The sequence below is a fragment of the Narcine bancroftii genome, chromosome 7 (assembly GCF_036971445.1).
Source record: "Narcine bancroftii isolate sNarBan1 chromosome 7, sNarBan1.hap1, whole genome shotgun sequence".
NCBI classification, from domain to species: Eukaryota; Metazoa; Chordata; class Chondrichthyes; order Torpediniformes; family Narcinidae; genus Narcine; species Narcine bancroftii.
In genome coordinates, this window is record NC_091475.1 from 201,186,850 (window position 1) to 201,207,267 (window position 20,418).

The 20,418-nt window shown below is 43.7% G+C and overlaps 1 protein-coding gene across 3 annotated transcripts in view; it reads right to left on the reverse strand.

Annotated features, from left to right (window-relative positions):
• Window positions 1-12,929: 12,929 nt before the first annotated feature.
• LOC138739614 (P2Y purinoceptor 8-like) overlaps window positions 12,930-20,418 on the reverse strand; it is a 73,205-nt gene continuing 65,716 nt past the window's right edge. For all 3 annotated transcript variants that reach the window (XM_069892008.1, XM_069892009.1, XM_069892010.1), the window contains one exon: window positions 12,930-14,407. In XM_069892008.1, coding sequence (XP_069748109.1) covers window positions 13,383-14,369 — 987 coding nt within the window. In that variant the 5' untranslated portion in view covers window positions 14,370-14,407 and the 3' untranslated portion in view covers window positions 12,930-13,382. The remainder of the gene's footprint in view (window positions 14,408-20,418) is intronic.

The following is a 20,418-nucleotide window of genomic DNA, read 5'->3' on the forward strand; positions in this document are numbered from 1 at the left end:
ACATTGTGCAATGTTCACTCTTACTTGTTGCAGCTTAACAGGAATTTTATTGGCCATATGTCAATGTGATTTGACTGGAATAAACCTTTGGATATATTTGCTCCTAAGGACTGAAGGGGTCCACTTTTTCACCTTAACATGAGGGGAATGAACTTTTCCCCTCTTTTTGACATAATTGGCCAGCTTCTTTGTTATCTCTCTCTCTGTCTCTCTTACTCTTTCTCTCTCTCTCCCTCGCTGTCACTAGCCATTTTTATGGAGAGATACTGCATTGAAGCTAGCTCAATGAGGAAAAAAAAAGGTGGGCTTACCTTTTATGGAGAAGGCCTATAAGGCTGGTCCAGTGTTACTTTTATGGAGAGCAGTATCGGGAACTGTCCTCCAGATTGGCAGGAGGCAGGGCAAGTGATGCAGTAACACTGCCCATTGTCATGAGGTCAAACATACGCGGCGAACAATAGTAATCTTCATTACCCCATGCAGCAGGAACTGCTCTGGGTAACGCAGAGCAATGCCAGCTACGTGGGGGATTATGGGTAACAAAGACTGCTATTGATCCCGCATTAAAACAAAAAGAGGTTCACCCCTCCGGGCTCCACCGCGCCCTTGTCTGCCTCCTTCCAACCCGGCTCAGTGAAGGAGCAAGGGGCAGAGGTGGAACGGGAAGAGGACATTTCCAGGTGGAAGGAGGGAGCTCTAATCCTAGTACCAATCACCTTGGGAGCCCTAGTGGTGGCTTCCTGATTGTGGGCTGATGGTGTCATTGCAGCGTCATCAGCCTGCCCCTTTACAGCCGCTTACTTCGGCAATACCTTTATTGATGGGGTGGAGCAACAGTACACCACAGCTGACCATACCCTCTGGATGGATCAGAGTCCACATGCTGAATCCGCCCTTGGGGGTTTTATGGAGGTAAGTTTAGCGATGTAAGGATAGAGAATATCTGCCGTTTTGCTCACTTATATTTCCACTATAAAAAGCCTCTCTCTCTCTCTCCCTTTCTCTCTCATGATGTACCTACCATCCTCCCATTTTTTTCCTTTATCCCATAAATCTTCTCCACCCTCATTACCATTTTTGTGTCTACCGCCCATCCTAGTTTCATGTATCTATTGCCCACTCATTACACCCACTGGAATTCCTCCCCCACCTTGTTCCATCTACACTTCCCCTTTCCACTAGTGGTCCCCATTCTCACCTTCCTTAAATCTCAGACTCCAGCACTGTTAGCCTTTGTGTTCCCACTGTTCGCACTCCGGCAACTGCTTCCACCTTCCTCTCACTACGCACATCCACCGGAGGAGCTAAGCAGATCAAGCATCCGCGAGAGAAAAAGAATGATCGACGTTTCTGGTGGGAGCCACCCATCAAGATTGGCAATTCAGAGATGTGAAGTGCAAAGAGGGCAGAGTGGGATGAGCAGGATAGGGGCCCATGTAGATTGGTGAACCAGGGAGAGGCGAACCATGATGGACAGAGGCAGGAGATTCAGATACAGTCAAAGGGAGAGAGAGATAAGAAAATAAAGGGGTTCACTGAAGGAAGATGAGTCATACAGAATGGAGTAGGTGATTGGAAGACTAAGTTGTCATTACTAGAATATAAAACTGCCAATAGTGGTATGGAGAGACCATATTGAACTGGAGGTGGATGGGGGGAAAGAAGAAAGAACAGAAGAATCCAGTGGGAAAATGGGAGTGGAAGGGGATGGAATAAAAGATGAAGGGAGATTAAAATGGGTGGATTGGAAAGAGGGAAAGAGAGGAGTGAAAAGAGAGAGGAGCAGAAAACGTATGGAGGAGGAGAGAGAGCTGAAATTAGAAAATTCATGCCATTGTGCTGTATACTGCCCAGGGAGAATTACAGGCATTGTTCCTCGAGTTTACACTGAGCCACACTCAAACAGTAGAGAAGATCCAAAACAGTCAGGTTGGTGTGAGAATGGGAAAGGGAGTTGAAATGGTATGCAACCAGGCGTAGATGTTCTACCAACAGTTCCTAGGTCTGCGTTTTGTCTCACCAATTCATTTCTGGGTCAGTCGTAGAGCATATCAAGCAATGTCACACTGAGCTCTGGTACACTTTGGGGCTGTGCACTCAGCACAGACGACTGACCCATGACTGCATCACCAGACTCACCTCCAAACAGAGTTATCAGTTGGCAGATGACACATTAATCAGCCTCATTAGCCATAACGATGAGTCGCACTACAGAGAAGAGGTGGAAGATCTCATGAAATGGTGCGAGAATAACAACCCGAGTCTCAATGTGGACAAGACGAAGGAGATGATCGTATACTTCAAGAGGACCAGGAACGACCACTGGCCACTATACATTAATAAATCAGTAGTGGAAAGAGAAGATAGCACCAAGTTCCTCGATGTCCATTTGTGACAGATTATAGAAAGGTTTTAAAGGAGATAAATTGGAGTAGGTTCTGAGCTGCAGGCTGTCTGGGAGGGCTGTTTGCTGTTCTAAGAGGTTTTTGTAAGCAGAGAGGAAGTAAATCAGGCTTTGTGTGTGTGTGTGTGTGTGTGTGTGTGTGTGTGTGTGTGTGTGTGTGTGTGTGTGTGTGTGTGTGTGTGTGTGTGTGTGTGTGTGCGCGTGTGTGTGTGCGTGTTTGTGTGTGTGTGCGTGTGTGCGTGTTTGTGTGTGTGTGCGTGTGTGCGTGTGTGTTTGTGTGTGTGTGTGTTTGTGTGTGTGCATGTGTGCGTGTGTGTGTGTGCGTGTGTGTGTTTGTGTGTTTGTGTGTGTGTGTTTGTGTGTGCGTGTGTGTGCTTGTGTGTGCGTGTGTGTGTTTGTGTGTGTGTGTTTATGTGTGCGTGTGTGTGTGCTTGTGTGTGTGTGTTTGTGTGTGTGTGTGTGTGCGTGTGTGCGTGCCTGTGTGCGTGTGCATGTGTGTGTGTTTGTGTGTGTGCGTGTGTGTGTGTTTGTGTGTGTGTTTGTGTGTGTGTGTGCGTGTGTGTGTTTGTGTGTGTGTTTGTGTATGTGTGTGCATGTGTGTGTGTTTGTGTGTGTGTTTGTGTGCGTGTGTGTGTGTTTGTGTGTGCGTGTGTGTGAGTGTGTGTGTGTTTATGTGTGTGTGTGTGTTTGTGTGTGTGTTTGTGTGCGTGTGCGTGTGTGTGTGTTTGTGTGCGTGTGCGTGTGTGTGTGTTTATGTGTTTATGTGTGCGTGTGTGTGTGTTTGTGTGTGTGTGCATGTGTGTGCGCGCATGTGTTTGTGTGTGCGTTTGTGTGCGTGTGCGTGTGTGTGTGTTTGTGTGTGTGTGTGCGTGTGCATGTGTTTGTGTGTGTGCGTGTGCGTGCATGCGTGAGAGAGAGAGAGATCAGTTCTACAGTTCAGCTGCAACAGCTGGGACTAGAAGAGGACAAGCTGGTAAACTTGAAAAAAACCATTTGGAAGATGGGTTGAAAGGGCTTAGTTCAGCCTGGTCAAAGCCCTTGTGGTTCGTACAAGAGGAGAGGACTGGCTGTCTAATGTTTCACTTGAAATAAGGGAAACAAAAAGGAACTCTGTGGTGAACTGAAAGAAAGAGGTTATTATCTGGAAAACCCTGATGGGGCAAGTTTCTTCGGCAAAACACTGAAATGGCTGATTAAAAGGAATCAGTTATGGGTGTCTAATGAACAACAAATTTCTCTGTGAAAACCGACAAGAACCTTCCTGAGTGGTAACCATTTACCTTTCTAGCACCAAAGCCTAGTGAAATTCATAATTGTTGAATTCTGTGCACAGAATAAGAATTGCCTGAAACCAGTAAACCTGAAGGAGTGAGAAGTGAGATTGGACTGTGAATCAAATAACTTTTCTAAACGTACATACACATTACATACACGTGCATTTAGAATTAGAAGAGGATTAAGTTATGTTAAATAAGGTGGTAGTAATAAGTTAAAGTTTGATTCTCTTTTCATGCTTAAAAATAATTAAACACAACTTTTGTTTAAGTAACCATTTATCTTGCTGAATATCTATTGCTGCTAGGTTTTGGGGTCCTCTGGGCTCATATCATGTACTGGTCAGTAAGGTGCAAACATGACTGAACTTCCTGAGAAGACGAAAGCAGGCAAGGCAACCAGCCACCATTATGCCATCCTTCTACAGGAGCATTATCAAGAGCGTCCTGGCCTGCTGCATCACAGTGGGGTATGACTGCTGTAGGGAATTGGGTCAGAGATCAATCCTTCAGACTATAAAAGTAGCACAATACCAAATTATGATCGCATGTTGCATTCAATTACTTATAAATCTTTATATTCAATAAGTTTTCAACATATTTTGCCATCTTTAAGATATAAATACATGCAGAAAAATGTCTGCGTCCTCATTAGTGGTAATTACTGATGAGTGAATTGAATATACATGAAAAAACATAATGATAAGTCCTGTGGCTATTTTAGAAGATGTGAGATCACAAGGAAGGGGCCAATTTTATTTGAATGGATTCAGGCTTCAGATTTATTGTTAGAGTACATACGTCACATCACATACAACTCTATGATTCTTTTTCCTGAGGGCGAGACAGAATTGCCACTTATTGGTAGTGAAAATAAACCTGTACACAATGTACACATGTAAGCAAATTTTTAAAAATGTGAACAACTGTTCAATACAGAGGGGAAAAAATAAGTACTGAAGTAATGAGTCCCTGATTGAGTTTATTTTTGAGGAGACTGATGGTGGAGGGGTAGCAGCTGTTCCTGAACCTGGTGGTGTGAGTCTTTCCTGATGCTAGCAGTGAGGTCAGAGCGTGTGCTGGGTGGTGGGAATTATTGATGATTGCCACTGCTCTTCGATAGCAGCGTTCCCTGTAGATGTTCTCAGTGGTGAGGAGAGTTTTGCCTGTTATGCCCTGCACTGCGTCCACAACCTTTGCAGGGCTTTACGCTTGGTGGTATTGGTGTCTTCAGACCAGAGCATTATGCAGCTGGTCTGTACACTTTCCACCACACTTCTATGGAAATTCTCCAGGGTTTCTGATGTCATACCCAGCCTCCTCAAAATCTTGACCTTCAAACAAATGACATTCTCATATAAGATTTGAGCCAAGAAGAAAAAGCCTTTGACATGTCTGACGTCATCAGGGGAGAGGGAACAATCATCTAGGAAATGACCCTGTGAACCATTTCCAGGATTTGTTTTCTTGTGGTTTCAGTGAATATTGTTAGGCATAATATGGAAAAATAAGAACATAAATGCCTAAAAGAGAGCGAAAGAGAGAGAGAGAGAGAGAGAGAGAGAGAGAGAGAGAAATCACCTTCTCTCCCTCTCTTCAGTATCTCTCAGTTTCTATCTCCCTGTGGTGCACTGAGATAGCAGCGAGCAAGCACAAAACTTAAAAGACTGTACATCAAGCTTTATTCAGATAAAATTCTTGAACACCAGTTCATGCTTCGGTAGCTCCCATGTGACTGGCTCAGGAGGGGCCGGCTCAAGTGTATATTCGGGTCGGCTGATTGACAGCTGGTCAGGTGGAGTCAGCCCTTAGGTGGTCTTCCTGCAAGTACAGAGATCCCCCCCTGCAGTAGGCTGGTGGTCGTAGCACCACAATCCCATATACATATTGACTTATTCTCTCCCTTATACTCTCTCTCTCTCTCTCTCTCTCTCTCTCTCTCTCTCTCTCTCTCTCTCTCTCTCAAATACTGTCTCATTCACAGTCTATCTGTCTCTTTTTCTTATTTGTATATTAATTCCCCTTCCATTATTGTCTCTCAAACTCTGTCTTCATGTTCCCCTAATGACTCCCTTCCTCTAATAGCCTCCTGTTCTCAGACCTTGCACATACTGACTGTCTTTCACATTCTGACTTTTTTCATTCTAATTCACTCTCTCTCTCTCTCTCTCTCTCTTCGTGTCAAGTTTATTATCATCCGATAACAAAAGTACAATGCGAGAAAACAGCGTTCTCTGGTCTTCGGTGCCAAGCAAGCAGGCGTACAACCAGACATAACACACATGCAGACAAACAATACATATGCAGTACAAATATTGATATATACAAATAAATAAATAAACATTGTTTCATAAGCTATCAGAGTCTATGATATCTAGTGCGAGCAGTTCCATTGGTCATTCAGGATTCTCGCTGCCCGTGGGAAGAAGCTGTTTCTCGGCCTGGTGGTGCTGGCTCTGATCCTCCTGGATCTCTTTCCTGAAGGGAGCAGCTGAATGTACCTCTTTCCTGACACAATCACTGGCTCTTCTCTTTCTCTCATGCCTACTGCAGTCCTTCTTTCTTTACAGATGGAGAGAAAATTTATATGGTACAAACTCCCCTCCCTACCCTGCCACTGAAACAAATATACTGACGGAACGTTGCAAATTACTGCAACTGGAGAGTCCACATTATTTCTCCAGTGTTGTTTGGCATCTGTGACAAAACCATTTACGGAGCGGAAACAGGCCATGTTGGCCTTTCGAGTCCGCACCAGTTCACTGATTTTGTGCGCCCTCTAATGGTCCCGTTCTTCTTCTTAACCAGGGTCTCAATATCTCTTGAAAACCAAGGTTCCATACTCCTTCCGTACATCTTACCTGTAATTCAGATCCTGATCAGAACGTTTAATAAAAAAGATTGAAAAGAATAATGGAACCTTTACTTTCAATGAATTGGACTAGAAGGTGCACATTCATCTGGGTCCTTTCCTTTTTTCAAAATAAAAGATTAAGATGAAGGAAGCTTCTCATCCTTAAATGAGTCATGAAACACAGAATTCTCTGAAATGCATGTACTTTAATGCAAGAAGCATAGTGAACAAGGTAGATGATTGAATTTCATAATGTGATTTTGATAGCACCTTCATCCTTTCAAATATTACTCAGAGTTACACAGCGTGGAAACAGGCCCACCAGCCCAACCTGCCCACACCAACCAAAATGTGGCACCCACACTCAATCCAAAGGCCTGTGTTTGGCCCATCTCTTTCTAAAATCATCCTATCAACCATCTGTCCAATTTGTTCTTAAGTAATGATAATTGTTTTGTGTGCCCGATGGAGATGTGAGGGGGCTGGTAGTCATGGTGGGGAGCTGGCTGATGGAGGACCTCAGTTTTCTTCAGGCTGACTTCCAGGCCAAATAGCGCCTTTGGAAGACTACACAAAAGAGTCTGGAAAAACAACCAACTGAAAAACCTCACAAAGATAAGCGTATACAGAGCCGTTGTCATACCCACACTCCTGTTCGGCTCCGAATCATGGGTCCTCTACCGGCATCACCTACGGCTCCTAGAACGCTTCCACCAGCGTTGTCTCTGCTCCATCCTCAACATCCATTGGAGCGCTTTCATCCCTAACGTCGAAGTACTCGAGATGGCAGAGGTCGACAGCATCGAGTCCACGCTGCTGAAGATCCAGCTGCGCTGGATGGATCACGTCTCCAGAATGGAGGACCATCGCCTTCCCAAGATCCTGTTATATGGCGAGCTCTCCACTGGCCACCGTGACAGAGGTGCACCAAAGAAGAGGTACAAGGACTGCCTAAAGAAATCTCTTGGTGCCTGCCACATTGACCACCGCCAGTGGGCTGATCTCGCCTCAAACCGTGCATCTTGGCGCCTCACAGTTCGGCGGGCAGCAACCTCCTTTGAAGAAGACTGCAGAGCCCACCTCACTGACAAAAGGCAAAGGAGGAAAAACCCAACACCCAACCCCAACCCACCAATTTTCCCCTGCAGCCGCTGCAACCGTGTCTGCCTGTCCCGCATCGGACTTGTCAGCCACCAACGAGCCTGCAGCTGACGTGGACATTTACCCCTTCCATAAATCTTCATCCGCGAAGCCAAGCCAAAAGAAAGAATGATAATTGTTCGATCTCAACATTAATACTTTACTGCATTTGGCTAGTATCCATATGCAAAATAATATTAAAGATGCGGGAAAAGATACCATTCTTTTATTGTATGAATATGAATGTAATTTTACCAAACTTTCAAGAGCTCTGCTTTCTTTTCAAATAGATGCAAACACCACATTCAAATTCAATGGCAGCAGATAAAATAGGAATTGGGTAAAGGCGGAATGATTACACAATCATTTACCTCTTCACGAACGACAAATGGCTGCAATGAGAAAATAGAACAAATTACCTAAAGGAAAGTTACGTGTATTAGCAATGAAAGTAACAGCATATAAATAGGGCACTTAAACCAAATGGTTCTCTCAGGGAGAAAGTTTGAGGGGACTGAGATTGTATTCTTCATAAAGTTGGGAAGGGATGGTCATAATGAAACAGGCAATAACCTGAAGTAAAGGGTACAGCTTTACAACAAGGAATTTTGTCTATTTAAGACAGAAATGAGCAGGGATTTCTTCTCTCAGACAGCTCTCCATTCAAAGACGTGTGGAGGTGGATCAATTACATGTATTTAAAGATGAGATTAATGGAATTTTACAAGCCATGGGCAATCGGTCTTATCTAATAGGGCGGCACGGTTAGCATAAGAGATTAACACATTGATGTTACGGCACCAGCAAACAGGGTTCATAGGAACATGGGAACATAGGAAGTAGGAACAGGAGTCGGCCATAAATGGCCCATTGAGCCTGCTCCGCCATTCAATACGATCATGGCTGATCTAATTTATGACCTAACTCCACCTACCTGCCTTCTCCCCATATCCCCTAATTCCCCGAATTCAGCGGTGTCTGTAAGGAGTTTGTACATTCTCCCTGTGTCTGCGAGGGTTTCCTCTGGGATCTCCAGTTTCCTCTGTTACAGAGTCCAGAGGACCCCAAAAACCAGCAGAAATAGATATGCACTACAACACAGGGTTACTTAAACAAAAGTAGTTTTTAATTATATTTGAACAAGAAAATGGAATTAAACTTTAACTTATTACTTAACCTACTTACTTAACCTACTTAATCCCCCCCTCTAATACTAAGCTCAGGTGTGTGTAATGTGTACTTAAGATTAGAAAAGTTCTTTGGATCACAGTCCAATCTCTCTGGTTGCAGGCAATTCTTGTTCTGTGCACAGAAGTTAACATTAACAAAGTTCACCAGTCTTTGGTGCTTAACAGGCAAATGGTTACACTCAGGAGGGCTCTTGCTGGTTTTCAGAGAGAGATTCCTTTCCCAGGATATCTACAACGAATTCCTTCTCAATCAGTCTTGCTGACGCAACTTGCCTCCTTCAGGGTTCTCCAGATAATCCTCTTTCTTTCAGGTCACTTTTCAGACAGCCAGTCTTCTCCTTTGAGCAGACAGTCTTCCAAAGTTTGTCAACTTTGTCCTTCTGAAAATAATTTCTGTGACTCCTCTCTCTGTTTCATATCCTCCCTCTTTGAGAGTAAAACAGTTCTTCTCTGCCTGCAAAGATCACATGCTTTCCCAGGCAAGCTGCTGTTGATACTTTGTTGACTCCTGCAAAAAGCATTCTGCAAAAGTCCTGCAAATATTCTGTGTTTTAAAATGTGTGTGGGCAAGCTGCTCTAACAATTCCTCCCAAACCACCTCTAAATACTCTGTCACACCTCCCACTGTTCCAAAAATGTGTCAGGGTTGTAGATCCATTAGGTGTAATTGGAAGGCATGGGCTCTAGGCCTAAAAAGCCTGTAAATGTGCTGTATGCCTACATTTAAATTATGGGAAATGAGTGCTTTTGCAGAGTTGAGGCCTAAATCACAATTTTACTAAACAGTAGAGTGGTGTTGAATGGCCATAGTGCTCCCACATCTCATCACCTCAATTGTTCCATGCACATTTGTTCCTACTTAACTACGCCTGGGCCATTTGCAGGTCATATGAACTTCCAAGACACACAATTAGATTGAGTCCAGGATTTGTGCTACTGCATTATTCGTGGGAGGTTACAGGTTATGATATCAGGATAGATTACTTGTCTTAGTCAACAAACTGGCATTAAGAGTTTGCAATGTGAAAAATGTCAGAGGATATTCAAGTTATCTGCTGGACTAAATACCTGCTTCACTGATCCCTTGGGAAAAGGAGCATGTATGGTTTATAAATGTACAAAACAGGTATCATAGAGTCTCACAAGGAAGCAGGACTTTCAACATGCAGCATCCACCCTGGCCATGAATGACTTTTCCACCTGCAGCAATGGGCTGCAGAAAAAAACAAGTAGGCTGGGTGCCTCAATACTCTGCAACTCAGGTTCAACCTTGACCTCTGGTGCATGTTCTTCCTGTGACTTATGTGGGTTTCCCCCAGGTGCTCAATTTTATTCCCACATCCAAAGGCATGCGGCTAGGTGCGTTAGAATTGTGTGGTAGAATTTGGGGGGAATTGATGGGAATGTGGCCAGGGTAAAATGGGATTAGTTTGGTATGAACGAAAATAAACAACAGTTGGAACTGACTCAGTGGGCTGAAGGGCCTTTTTCCATGAATTTAAATTCCTCAGAGGACCTTTTCTGGACCCAACATACTAATGTCATTGTGAAGAAAGCACTTCAGCATCTCTATTTTCTCAGGAGTTTGCAGAGTTTGAATATGTCATTGGTAAACTTCTACAGATGTATAGTACAATGTATTGTGACCTGCGATGGGGGCACCAATACTTCTGAGTGGATAGCCCTGCTAAAGGTGGTGGACACAGCCCAGTACATCACAGGCAAAACTCTCCCCACCAGAGAACATAGAATATGATAGCACACTACAGGCCCTTCTGCCTCTGATGTTGAGCTGACCCATATATTCCTTAACAAAAATCTACTAAACGCTCCCTCCCTCGTAAGCCTCTATTTTCTCCCATCCATGTCTAAGAATCTCTTAAATGCCCCTGATGTTTCAGCCTCTACCACCATCCCTGGCAAGGCATTCCAGGCACCTACAACTTTCTGTGTACAAAATTTACCCCTGATGTCTTCCCTAAACTTCCCTCCCGTCACCTTGTATATACATCCACTGGTGTTTGCTATTCCTGCCTTGGGGTTAAAAAAAAAGCACCCACTCATAATCTTGTAGACCTCGCTTCTCATTCTTTTTGATAAATTCTCCTCTCATACTTCTTATCCATTGAGAACATCCACGTACAACACTGTTGTCAGAGAGCAGCAGCCATCATCAAGGATCCACAACACTCAGGACATGCTCTGTCCTTACTGCTGCCATAAGGAAAGAGGTACTACAAGACACGTGCCACTAGTTCAGGAACAGATGGTACCTCTCACTATCAGACTCCGAAATAACAAACTCAATCAGACACTCATTTAAGAACTTTAACTTTGCACATTATTTATTGCTGAATATTTATTTTCTGTATTGTGAAGTTTGTTTGCCCTGCCTTCTTGTTTACATTTCTATCATTTGTATACAGATCATTTCTTGAGTACAGCTTGTTTTTGCTCTACCAATCAGTTGTAATTCTGCCTTACGTGCAGGAAAAAAAAATCTCAGGTTGTATGTGAGGACATGCATGTACTCTGACAATAAATCTGAACTTTGATACTGTGTGATTCAAATTTTTCTGCTCACATCCTCAACAACTGCAAACTCTCTTGCTGATTTGTCAGCCACCCGCCTACAGAAACGACAGTTTTCACTAGCCGCTTTTAAACTGCAGCCCCTGGGTTGCCCTCCTGGGACCCGGGTGTGATTGCTGGACAAAGGTGCTGGAAGCAGCTTTTAAATTGCTGGGGGATTCACCCATTAAATCGCCAACCCGGCGATTTAAGGGGATGTCACCCCCGCAATGACATGTCACGTACTCACTGGAAGTGCTGCCGGATGTTCAGGTGCCGGCTGCCCGGTGATGCACGCACGCAAGTGCTGACGTCACCGGAATAATTGGGTCGGCCATTTTCATTCTCCAATCGCCTGTGGACGTGACCAAGATAAGGTTAACTGGGCTCCCTGACTACCTCTGAGGTAGGTCAGGGACCATGTTGGATTCCGACAGGGTTGACTGGGTCAGACCCTTTCTAATTACCGCATAACTGGAGCACTAACCTGGCAAATTGCCTGGTTAACCTCATTTTACATGGCAGTCTGAAAGAGCCTACTATCACTTACTCCTGAGTGCATCTTTATTACATATGATGTAACATGGGGGGGCGGGGGGGTAAGATGCATACACATATAAACCATTCTGATGAAATCCAATGTCAGATTCAAACCCAGATCTCTTGACCTGTTGGGGTGGGGGGGGGGGGGGGTCATTATTGAGCTGCTACAGGAGAAACCTCTTCACACAGATTGTCTTTAGAAGGTAGAAGGTAGGGTGGCATGGTTAGGGTAGCAGTTAGTTCCATGCTTTAACAGCACCAGCAATTGTAACCGGGTTGTGAATCCTGCGCCCTGTCTGTAAGGAGGTTGTTCGTTCTCCCCATGTCTGCGTGGGTTTTCTCCAGCTGCTCCAGTTTCCTCCCATGTTCAAGAAAACAGGTTAACTGGGTGTAAATGGGTGGCTTGGGCTCTGCGGTGATACAACCACAACATTGGTCATACTCCCACCAGCCTACTGCAGGGGGCAGCCACTGTACCTGCAGGTAGGCAAACTGGGAGGCTGGCTCCACCTGCCGGCTGTCAGTCACCGGTTCGCATAAAGACTCAAGCCGGACCCCTTTGGGAGCAGTCCCACCTACCGGTTCACGGCAGCGGCATGATGACTAGGGGGGGGGGGAGTGTGGGCGGGTGCAGACTAATGGGGGGACTACTGACGGCCGATACTTCTGTCACTGCAGGGGTGGCATTCCACCTTAAATCACCAACGGTAGGTCTGGCTGAAATTTGAAAGGTGCATCCCAGGAGGGCTACCCAGGTGCTGTAATTTGAAAGCACCTTATGACCCACTACCATCAAGAAGGAGGCCCGGGAGGATCAAAATCAGGACTGCCAGTCTGCAAAATAGCCTCTTCCTGCAGGCAATGGAATTGATGAACAATATCTTGTAACTGAGTAAAGCATCCCCAAATTTTATTTATGTGGTGCGATCAATGACTGCTTGCAGACACAAAGCAAGTATTCAAAGGGTTTATTGATCAGAAGACCCAGACATGCCTCTACATGCTGCTGGCTCACGGCCAAGGTAGGTATGAGGGAGGAGACGAGGGCCCTCGGCCTTTATTAGGGGATCTTATGGGGAGGGGTTTCAGGTACAGAAGCTGGGCCAGCCTGCCCAGCCCAGTGAGGTCATGCCTGGACATGTTCCACCACAATTGAGATAATATTTTTATGAATATATGTGATTATTTTATGCTGGGTATAAGGACAGCTTGAATTGGGCTTCAGTCTTCAGATTCTGCCCCAATCAGTAAAAGTAGATTGTCCTTATATAACAAAATAAGGTCTTTCATTGTCCTTACAGGACCACTGGAGGTCAGGTTAACCAATTAGATCATCGGGAGAGGATTTTTAGATTTATTTGTTCCTTGAACACTTGTTTTGGCCAGTTGACACATTTCATGATCTGCTAAATGACGCTCATCTTTCTCAAATGAACAATACCGTTGTCCCTTTGATTGGGCGACTGTCTCCAATTTATTAAACGATAGACCCTTTCCTGGAAATGCGTGGAAGCAAAACAGAAAATAAAGGGATTGAGGCAACTGTTCAAACAGCTTAGTGGCAAGGTCAACTTGTAGGCAGTGTAGCAGCCCTTATCATACACTAATCTGAGTATGATGTGAATTAGAAGAGTGATGTTGCTGGGAGCAAAACATGTTATGAAGACCAAGAGAACAGTGGCAGCTAAGTTTACTGCTCTCTTCTTCTTCTTTTCTTCGGTCCTGAGAGTGGACTGTGAGAGTTTCCAAATGACTAGCGTATAGCACACAATAGTGATTGTAAATGGGATCAGGAAGAGTAGCACAAACAGGGTGAATAGAAACAATCCCCATGTTCTCTGGTCAGGAAACATGCTTTTTTTAAGTATATCGAAACAAGTAGTAATCTTGAGCTCATGAACATGAAACGTTAAATCGCTGTATTCGAAAGGCAATAAAACAAGCAGTAAAGTAACCCATATCCCCAGACAAGCAATCACAGCATACTTTCTTTTCCACTTTGTGTTGTACAGTATTGGATAGACCACTGCAACATAGCGCTCAATGCTTATAAATGTCATGGTCAGGATGGAGCTGTACATGTTAGCATAAAACAAAGTGGTGACAAAGGTACAAAGGACCCTTCCAAAAATCCAGTTGCTATGGCTCAAATGGTAGGCAATCTGGAACGGGAGAAAAAAGCCAAGCAGGAGGTCAGTGATGGCCAGGTTGATTATGAAGATGACCAAGGATGTCTTTGGATGAGTGCAGAAACACAGCAGTAAGGAGATACCATTGGCAGGCAGACCAATAATAATGACGACCAGATAGACTGCAGGAATGGTGATCCTGACTGCAGCACTGTTCAGCATCTCTAACGTTTGATTGTCCAACCTTGTGGTGTTCTTGTCCATGTCACCTGATTCCTGGCTGGTCACCTGAGGTGTAATTTCTAATGAGGCAAGTAGACAGGTAATTACTTTTCCCAAGAAACTGGGCATGAACACAACACAACTAATGACAACAAACATCAAGGTTTGGATCAGCTAAATCAAGCACATCAAGTAAAACATTTACTGTAGTCAATTTGTAAATGTGAAACTGCAAACACAGTCTAGGAATTCAGTAACTACAAGAAGAAATTGCAGTGAGCTCAAGCTATCATGTCACCCAATGTCCCCTGCATCTACTCCATCTATATGGGTGACATGATGAGTGTATTGGTTAGCACAATTCTATTTCAATGCCAGCATCTGTGGTTTGAATCTGGTGCTGTCTGGAAGGAGAGCTTGTACTGTGACAGAGTATATAAATAGATTTGTTTTGGGGAGATAAATTGAGAAAGGTTTGTTAGAGTAGGTCACATATAAATACTTTGAAAGGGATCTTATTTGAAATACTGGAGCTCTGCCCCATGCTAGACCTATCAGCTCCACAGCTTTTGCAAGAGCTTTGAAGAGAGCTCAAGAGACTTCACTAATGGATTGTTGTTTCTAAAAGGCAATAGATGAAAGATCTTGTTGGAGCCGCAGATTGTCTGGAAGAGAACGTTGTTCTAAGAGGGTGATGTGGTTTTGCTAGCGGAGAGAAGAGAGAGAGAGAGAGAGAGAGAGAAAGATATAAGGATTGCCTGCAACCAGTGAATTTGGAGGAATGAGAAATGAGATTGGACTGTGAACCAAATAACTTTTCTGAACTTACACACACATTACATACATATGCACTTAGAATTAGAAGGGGGTTAAGTTAGGTTAAGTAAGTCAATAGTGATAATTATAACCATATAACCATTTACAGAATGAAAACAGGCCATGTCGGCCTTTCAAGTCCGCACCGGTCCACTAGAACAACTCCACTAGCTCAAACCTCCCGTTCACCACCAATAACTCTCTGATCCTCTCACCTCCATGTACACATCCAACCTTCTCTTAAATGACAGAAAGGACCCTGATGCAACCATCTCATTCGGAAGTTCATTCCATTCTGCCACCACTCGCTGAGTGAAAAAGCCACCTCTAATATTTCTCCTAAAGTGTTTCCCCCCCTTACCCTCGACTCATAGCCTCTTGTTCCAACTCTCTTCCCTCAGGGGAAAGAGTCTGTTTATGTCTAGTCTATCTATACCTTTCATAATTTTAAATACCTCTATCAAGTCCCTCTCAGTCATCTACGTTCCAATGAATAAAGTCCCAGTCTCCATAATCTCTCCCTTTAATCCAGATACTGTAAAGCAGAAAACATCCTTGTAAACCTTCTTTGCACCCTCTCCACATTATCTATATCCTTTCTATAATTTGGAGACCAGAACTGAGCACAGTACTCCAAACGCATTCTCACCAATGCCTTAAAAAGCCGTAGCATCACTTCCCAGCTCCTATTCTCTATACTATGATTAATGAAGGCCAGCAGACCATATGCCTTCTTAACCACCCTGTCTACATGGGAATTCATATTCAGTGAACTCTGTATCATAATCTCTCTACTAATTCCTAGTGACTTCCATGCGGAACCTTATCAAAAGCCTTACTAAAATCCAAATAGATCACATCTACCGCTCTACCTTCATCCACTTTTTCTGTCACTTCCTCAAAAACTCAACAAGGTTCGTCAAACATGACTTTCCTTTACAAACCCATGCTGGGTGCCCCTAATCAATTCCTGCCTATCCAAATATTTGTATATACTATCTCAAAGAATACTCTCCATAACCTTCCTCACCACCAAAGTCAAAATTACTGGCCGATAATTACTTGGCCTACACCTACTGCCTTTTTTGAACAACAGAACTACATTTGCAACCCTCCAATCCTGTGGTACCACCCCATCCTCCAGTGATCTTTGAAAAATCACTGTCAGTGCTTCAACTATTTGTTCCCTGATCTCCCTTAAAGTCCTGGGAAAAATCCCATCAGGACCAAGAGACTTATCTACCTTAATTGACCCTAGAAGCTCCAAAACTCTCACTTTACTAATCCCTATCCTTTCCATAACTAAGCCCTTTGTCTCTCTTATCTCGTATACCCAATGTCCCTTTCCCTCGTGAATATAGACGAGAAAAAAATTGTTCAATATTTCTTCCATCTCATACAGTTCCTGGTATAGTTCATTGGTACCATCATTCAGTGGACCTATTCTATCCTAGAAACATAGAAATATAGAAAATAGGAGCAGGAGTAGGTCATTCGACCCTTCGAGCCTGTTCCGCCATTCAACGAGATCATGGCTGATCTTAAAGTTCAGTATCCCGTCTCCGCCTTCTCTCCGTAACCTTTAATACCCTTAGACTGAAGAAATAGATCTAATTCCCTCTTAAATATATTTAATGAACCTGCCTCTACTGCCCTCTGTGGCAATGAATTCCACAGATTCACCACCCTCTGGGTAAAGAAATTCCTCTTCATCTCGGTCCTAAATGGTTTGCCTATTATCCTCAAACCATGGCCCCGGGTTCTGGATTTTCCCATCCTTGGAAACATCCCATCTGCATCCATTCTGTCCGTCCTGCCAGAATTTTATGTCTCTATGAGATCCCCTCTCAATCTTCTAAACTCCAGCGAGTACAATCCCAACTTGCGCAATCTTTCCTCCTAAGTCATTCCTGCCATTCCAGGTATCAGCCTGGTGAATCGCCTCTGCACTCCCTCCATTGCAAGAACATCCTTCCTTAGATAAGGTGACCAAAACTGCACACAATACTCCAGGTGGGGTCTTAGCAAGGCCCTGTACAGCTGCAGTAAGGTATCCTTGTTCCTAGACTCAAACCCTCTTGATATGAAGGCCAACATACCATTTGTCTTTTTAACCGCCTGCTGTACCTGCATGCTCGCCTTCAGAGACTGGTGTACAAGTACCCCTAGGTCTCTCTGCGCTTCCCCATCTCTTAATCTATTGCCATTCAAATAGTAATCTGCCCTCCGATTTGTATTACCAAAGTGGATAACCTCACATTTATCCACATTGTAGTGCATTTGCCATGTATCTGCCCAGTCCCTAAATTTATCCAAATCACACTGGAGCTTCCTGACCCCCTCTTCCGTGCACACAACCCCTCCTAGTTTAGTGTCATCTGCAAATTTGGAGATATTATATCCAATCCCCTCATACAGATCATTAATGTAAATTGTGAACAGCTGGGGTCCCAGTACAGATCCCTGTGGCACCCCACTGGTCACCACTTGCCACTCAGAAAATGAGCCATTTATCCCAACTCTCTGTCTTCTACCTGCCAGCCAGTTCTCAATCCACATCAATACTTTGCCCCCAATCCCATGAGCCTTGATTTTGGAAGCCAGTCATTTATGCGGGACCTTATCGAAGGCCTTTTGGAAGTCCAGGTACACCACATTCACTGGCTCTCCCCCATCTATTTTACCTGTCACCATCTCAAAGAATTCCAATAGATTTGTCAAGCACGATTTACTTTTGTAAATCCATGTTGGCTCCATTTGATCCCTTCTCTGCTAGTCATATGCTCCGCTATTACATCCTTAATTATGGATTTCATCATTTTGTCCACTACTGATGTAAGGCTCACCGGCCTATAATTCCCTGCTTCTCTACCCCCCTTTTTAAATAGTGGGGTAACATTAGCTACCCTCCAATCCATGGGTACTGATCCTGAGTCTATCGAGTTCTGGAAAATAATTCTTAAAGCATCTGCTATCTGAATGGCCACTTCCTTAAGTACCCTAGGATGTAGATGATCAGGCCCTTGGGATTTATCTGCCTTCAATCCCATCAATTTCCCCAAGACCATGTCCTCAGAGATACTGATTTCTTTCAGTTCCTCCCTTGCATTAGTCTCTATGTTTCCCAACATCCTTGGGAGGTTATTTGTATCCTCTCTTGTAAAAACAGAACTAAAATAAGAATTTAATTGGTCTGCCATTTCCTTATTCCCCATTATATATTCCCCTGATTCCAAATGCAAGGGACCTACTCTGGATTTCACCAATCTTTTCCTCTTGACATATTTATAAAAGCTTTTGCAGTCGGTTTTTATATTTGCCGCAAGCTTACTTTCGTAATTTATTTTTGCTCTCTTGATTAATCCCTTTGTCCTCCTTTGGTGCATCTTGAACTGCTCCCAGTCTTCTGTTGTGGTACATTTTTTGGCCAATTGATATGCTCTCTCTTTGGACCTAATGCTGTCTCTAATTTCCCTTGTTATCCACGGTTGAGTCACCTTTTCTGTTAGATCTGTGACTGCTTTCCATTGTCTATCCACAGTCAACTCCCCCATAAACACCACCCAATCAATTTTATTCAACTCCCGTCTCATACCATCATAATTCCCTTTATTTAAATTCAGGACCTCAGTCCCTAACCCTCCTTTTACTGTTCACATATCTATTAGGACTCACCTTCGCCTTATTAGCTATGGACTCCTCATACCTTCTTTTTCCCTCTTAAGGTTCTTCCTGCAATCTAAGTAACGACCATACATCTCCTCAATCCCTTGTTCTTTTTATATTTGGTATAGGCCTCCCTCTTGTCCCGAACCAACTTCTTAATTTCAACAGAAAACCACAGCTCCCTCAAACCATTAATCTTCCCCTTCAGCCTGACTGGAACATGAAGATCCTGTACTCTCAAAATCTCACTGCTAAATGCCCCCCAAATTTCCTCTTCATCCTTTCCAGCAAAAAGATCAGCTCACACAACTCTCTGCAAATCCCTTCTCATTTCTCCAAATCTGGCCTTTCCCACACTCAAAGACCTTCAACCTCAGACCCGACCTATCCCTTTCCATCATTAAGCTAAAGCTAATGGACCCATGATCACTGGATCCAAAGTTCTCTCCAATGCTTACCTCTGTCACCTGCCACATTGCATTCCCAAACAACCGCTCCCCCTCTAGTTGGCATCTCAACATATTGCTGCAATAAGCAATCCTGAACACAATGCATAAATACTAAGCAATCCTGGCCTTTTACTGACTGTGTTTCCCAATCTATGTTTGGAAAATTGAAATCCCCAACCAACACCACCCTATTTCTCCTGCACATCTCACCTATTTCCTTTCACATTTGCTCTTTAGTTCCCTTTCCCCATTTGGAGGCCTCTACCCACACTGCCTCCCTCGATGAGCCCTCCAGTCTACCTTGCCTCAGCACTGATAAGTTAAAGTTTGATTCTGTTTTCATGTTTAAAGATAATTAAAAGCAACTTTTGTTTAATTAACCATTAGTCTTGGTGAATATCTATTGCTGCTGGGTTTTGGGGTCCTCTGGGCTCGTAACTGTACGTTCTCTGCGAGTCTGTGTGGGATTCTTCCAGTTGTTCTAGTTTCCTCCCACCGTTCAAAATATATGGGTGTGTAGGTCAATTGGATGTAGTTGGGCTTTTCATAGGCCTGCGGGCCAAAAGGGCCTGTTACATTGCTGTATATCTAAATTTAAAATTGATATCCCTTGTTGTCTTTGGAAATCTGCTAACATTATAAAAGATGAATCCCACCATCATCAAACTCTCTTTAGTCCACTTCTGTCAGAAAGAAGATACATATGCTCTAAATTCAAGGCCAGATTCTTTCCTATCAATGAATCTCTCAGACTCTTGGATGAACCTTTCTGGTAAAAGATGATGACTTTGTTTTGATTGCACTTTTCTCTACACCCTGCCCTCTTGACACAACAACCTGCACTTTTGTTCTCTTATTCCACACATGCCATACATATTATGGGTTGACTTGTTTGGATAGTGAACAAAACATTTTACTTGGTACATGTGACAATAAAGAATTCAGTTCCATTTAGCGTGATGTTGGCAATCTATTGAGACTTTTTATATTTCGCTCACAATTATTACAGTGTAAATCTGTGAGGAAGAATTGGGCAGCATATTTCATTCTTCCCTTCGTCTGAGACCAACGACAGAATTCTAAAGATACCCAATATGTGTTGAACCAGGGATCAAACATCCATCATGAGGATGAGGTTTGGGGAATCTGAAGTCATTGAA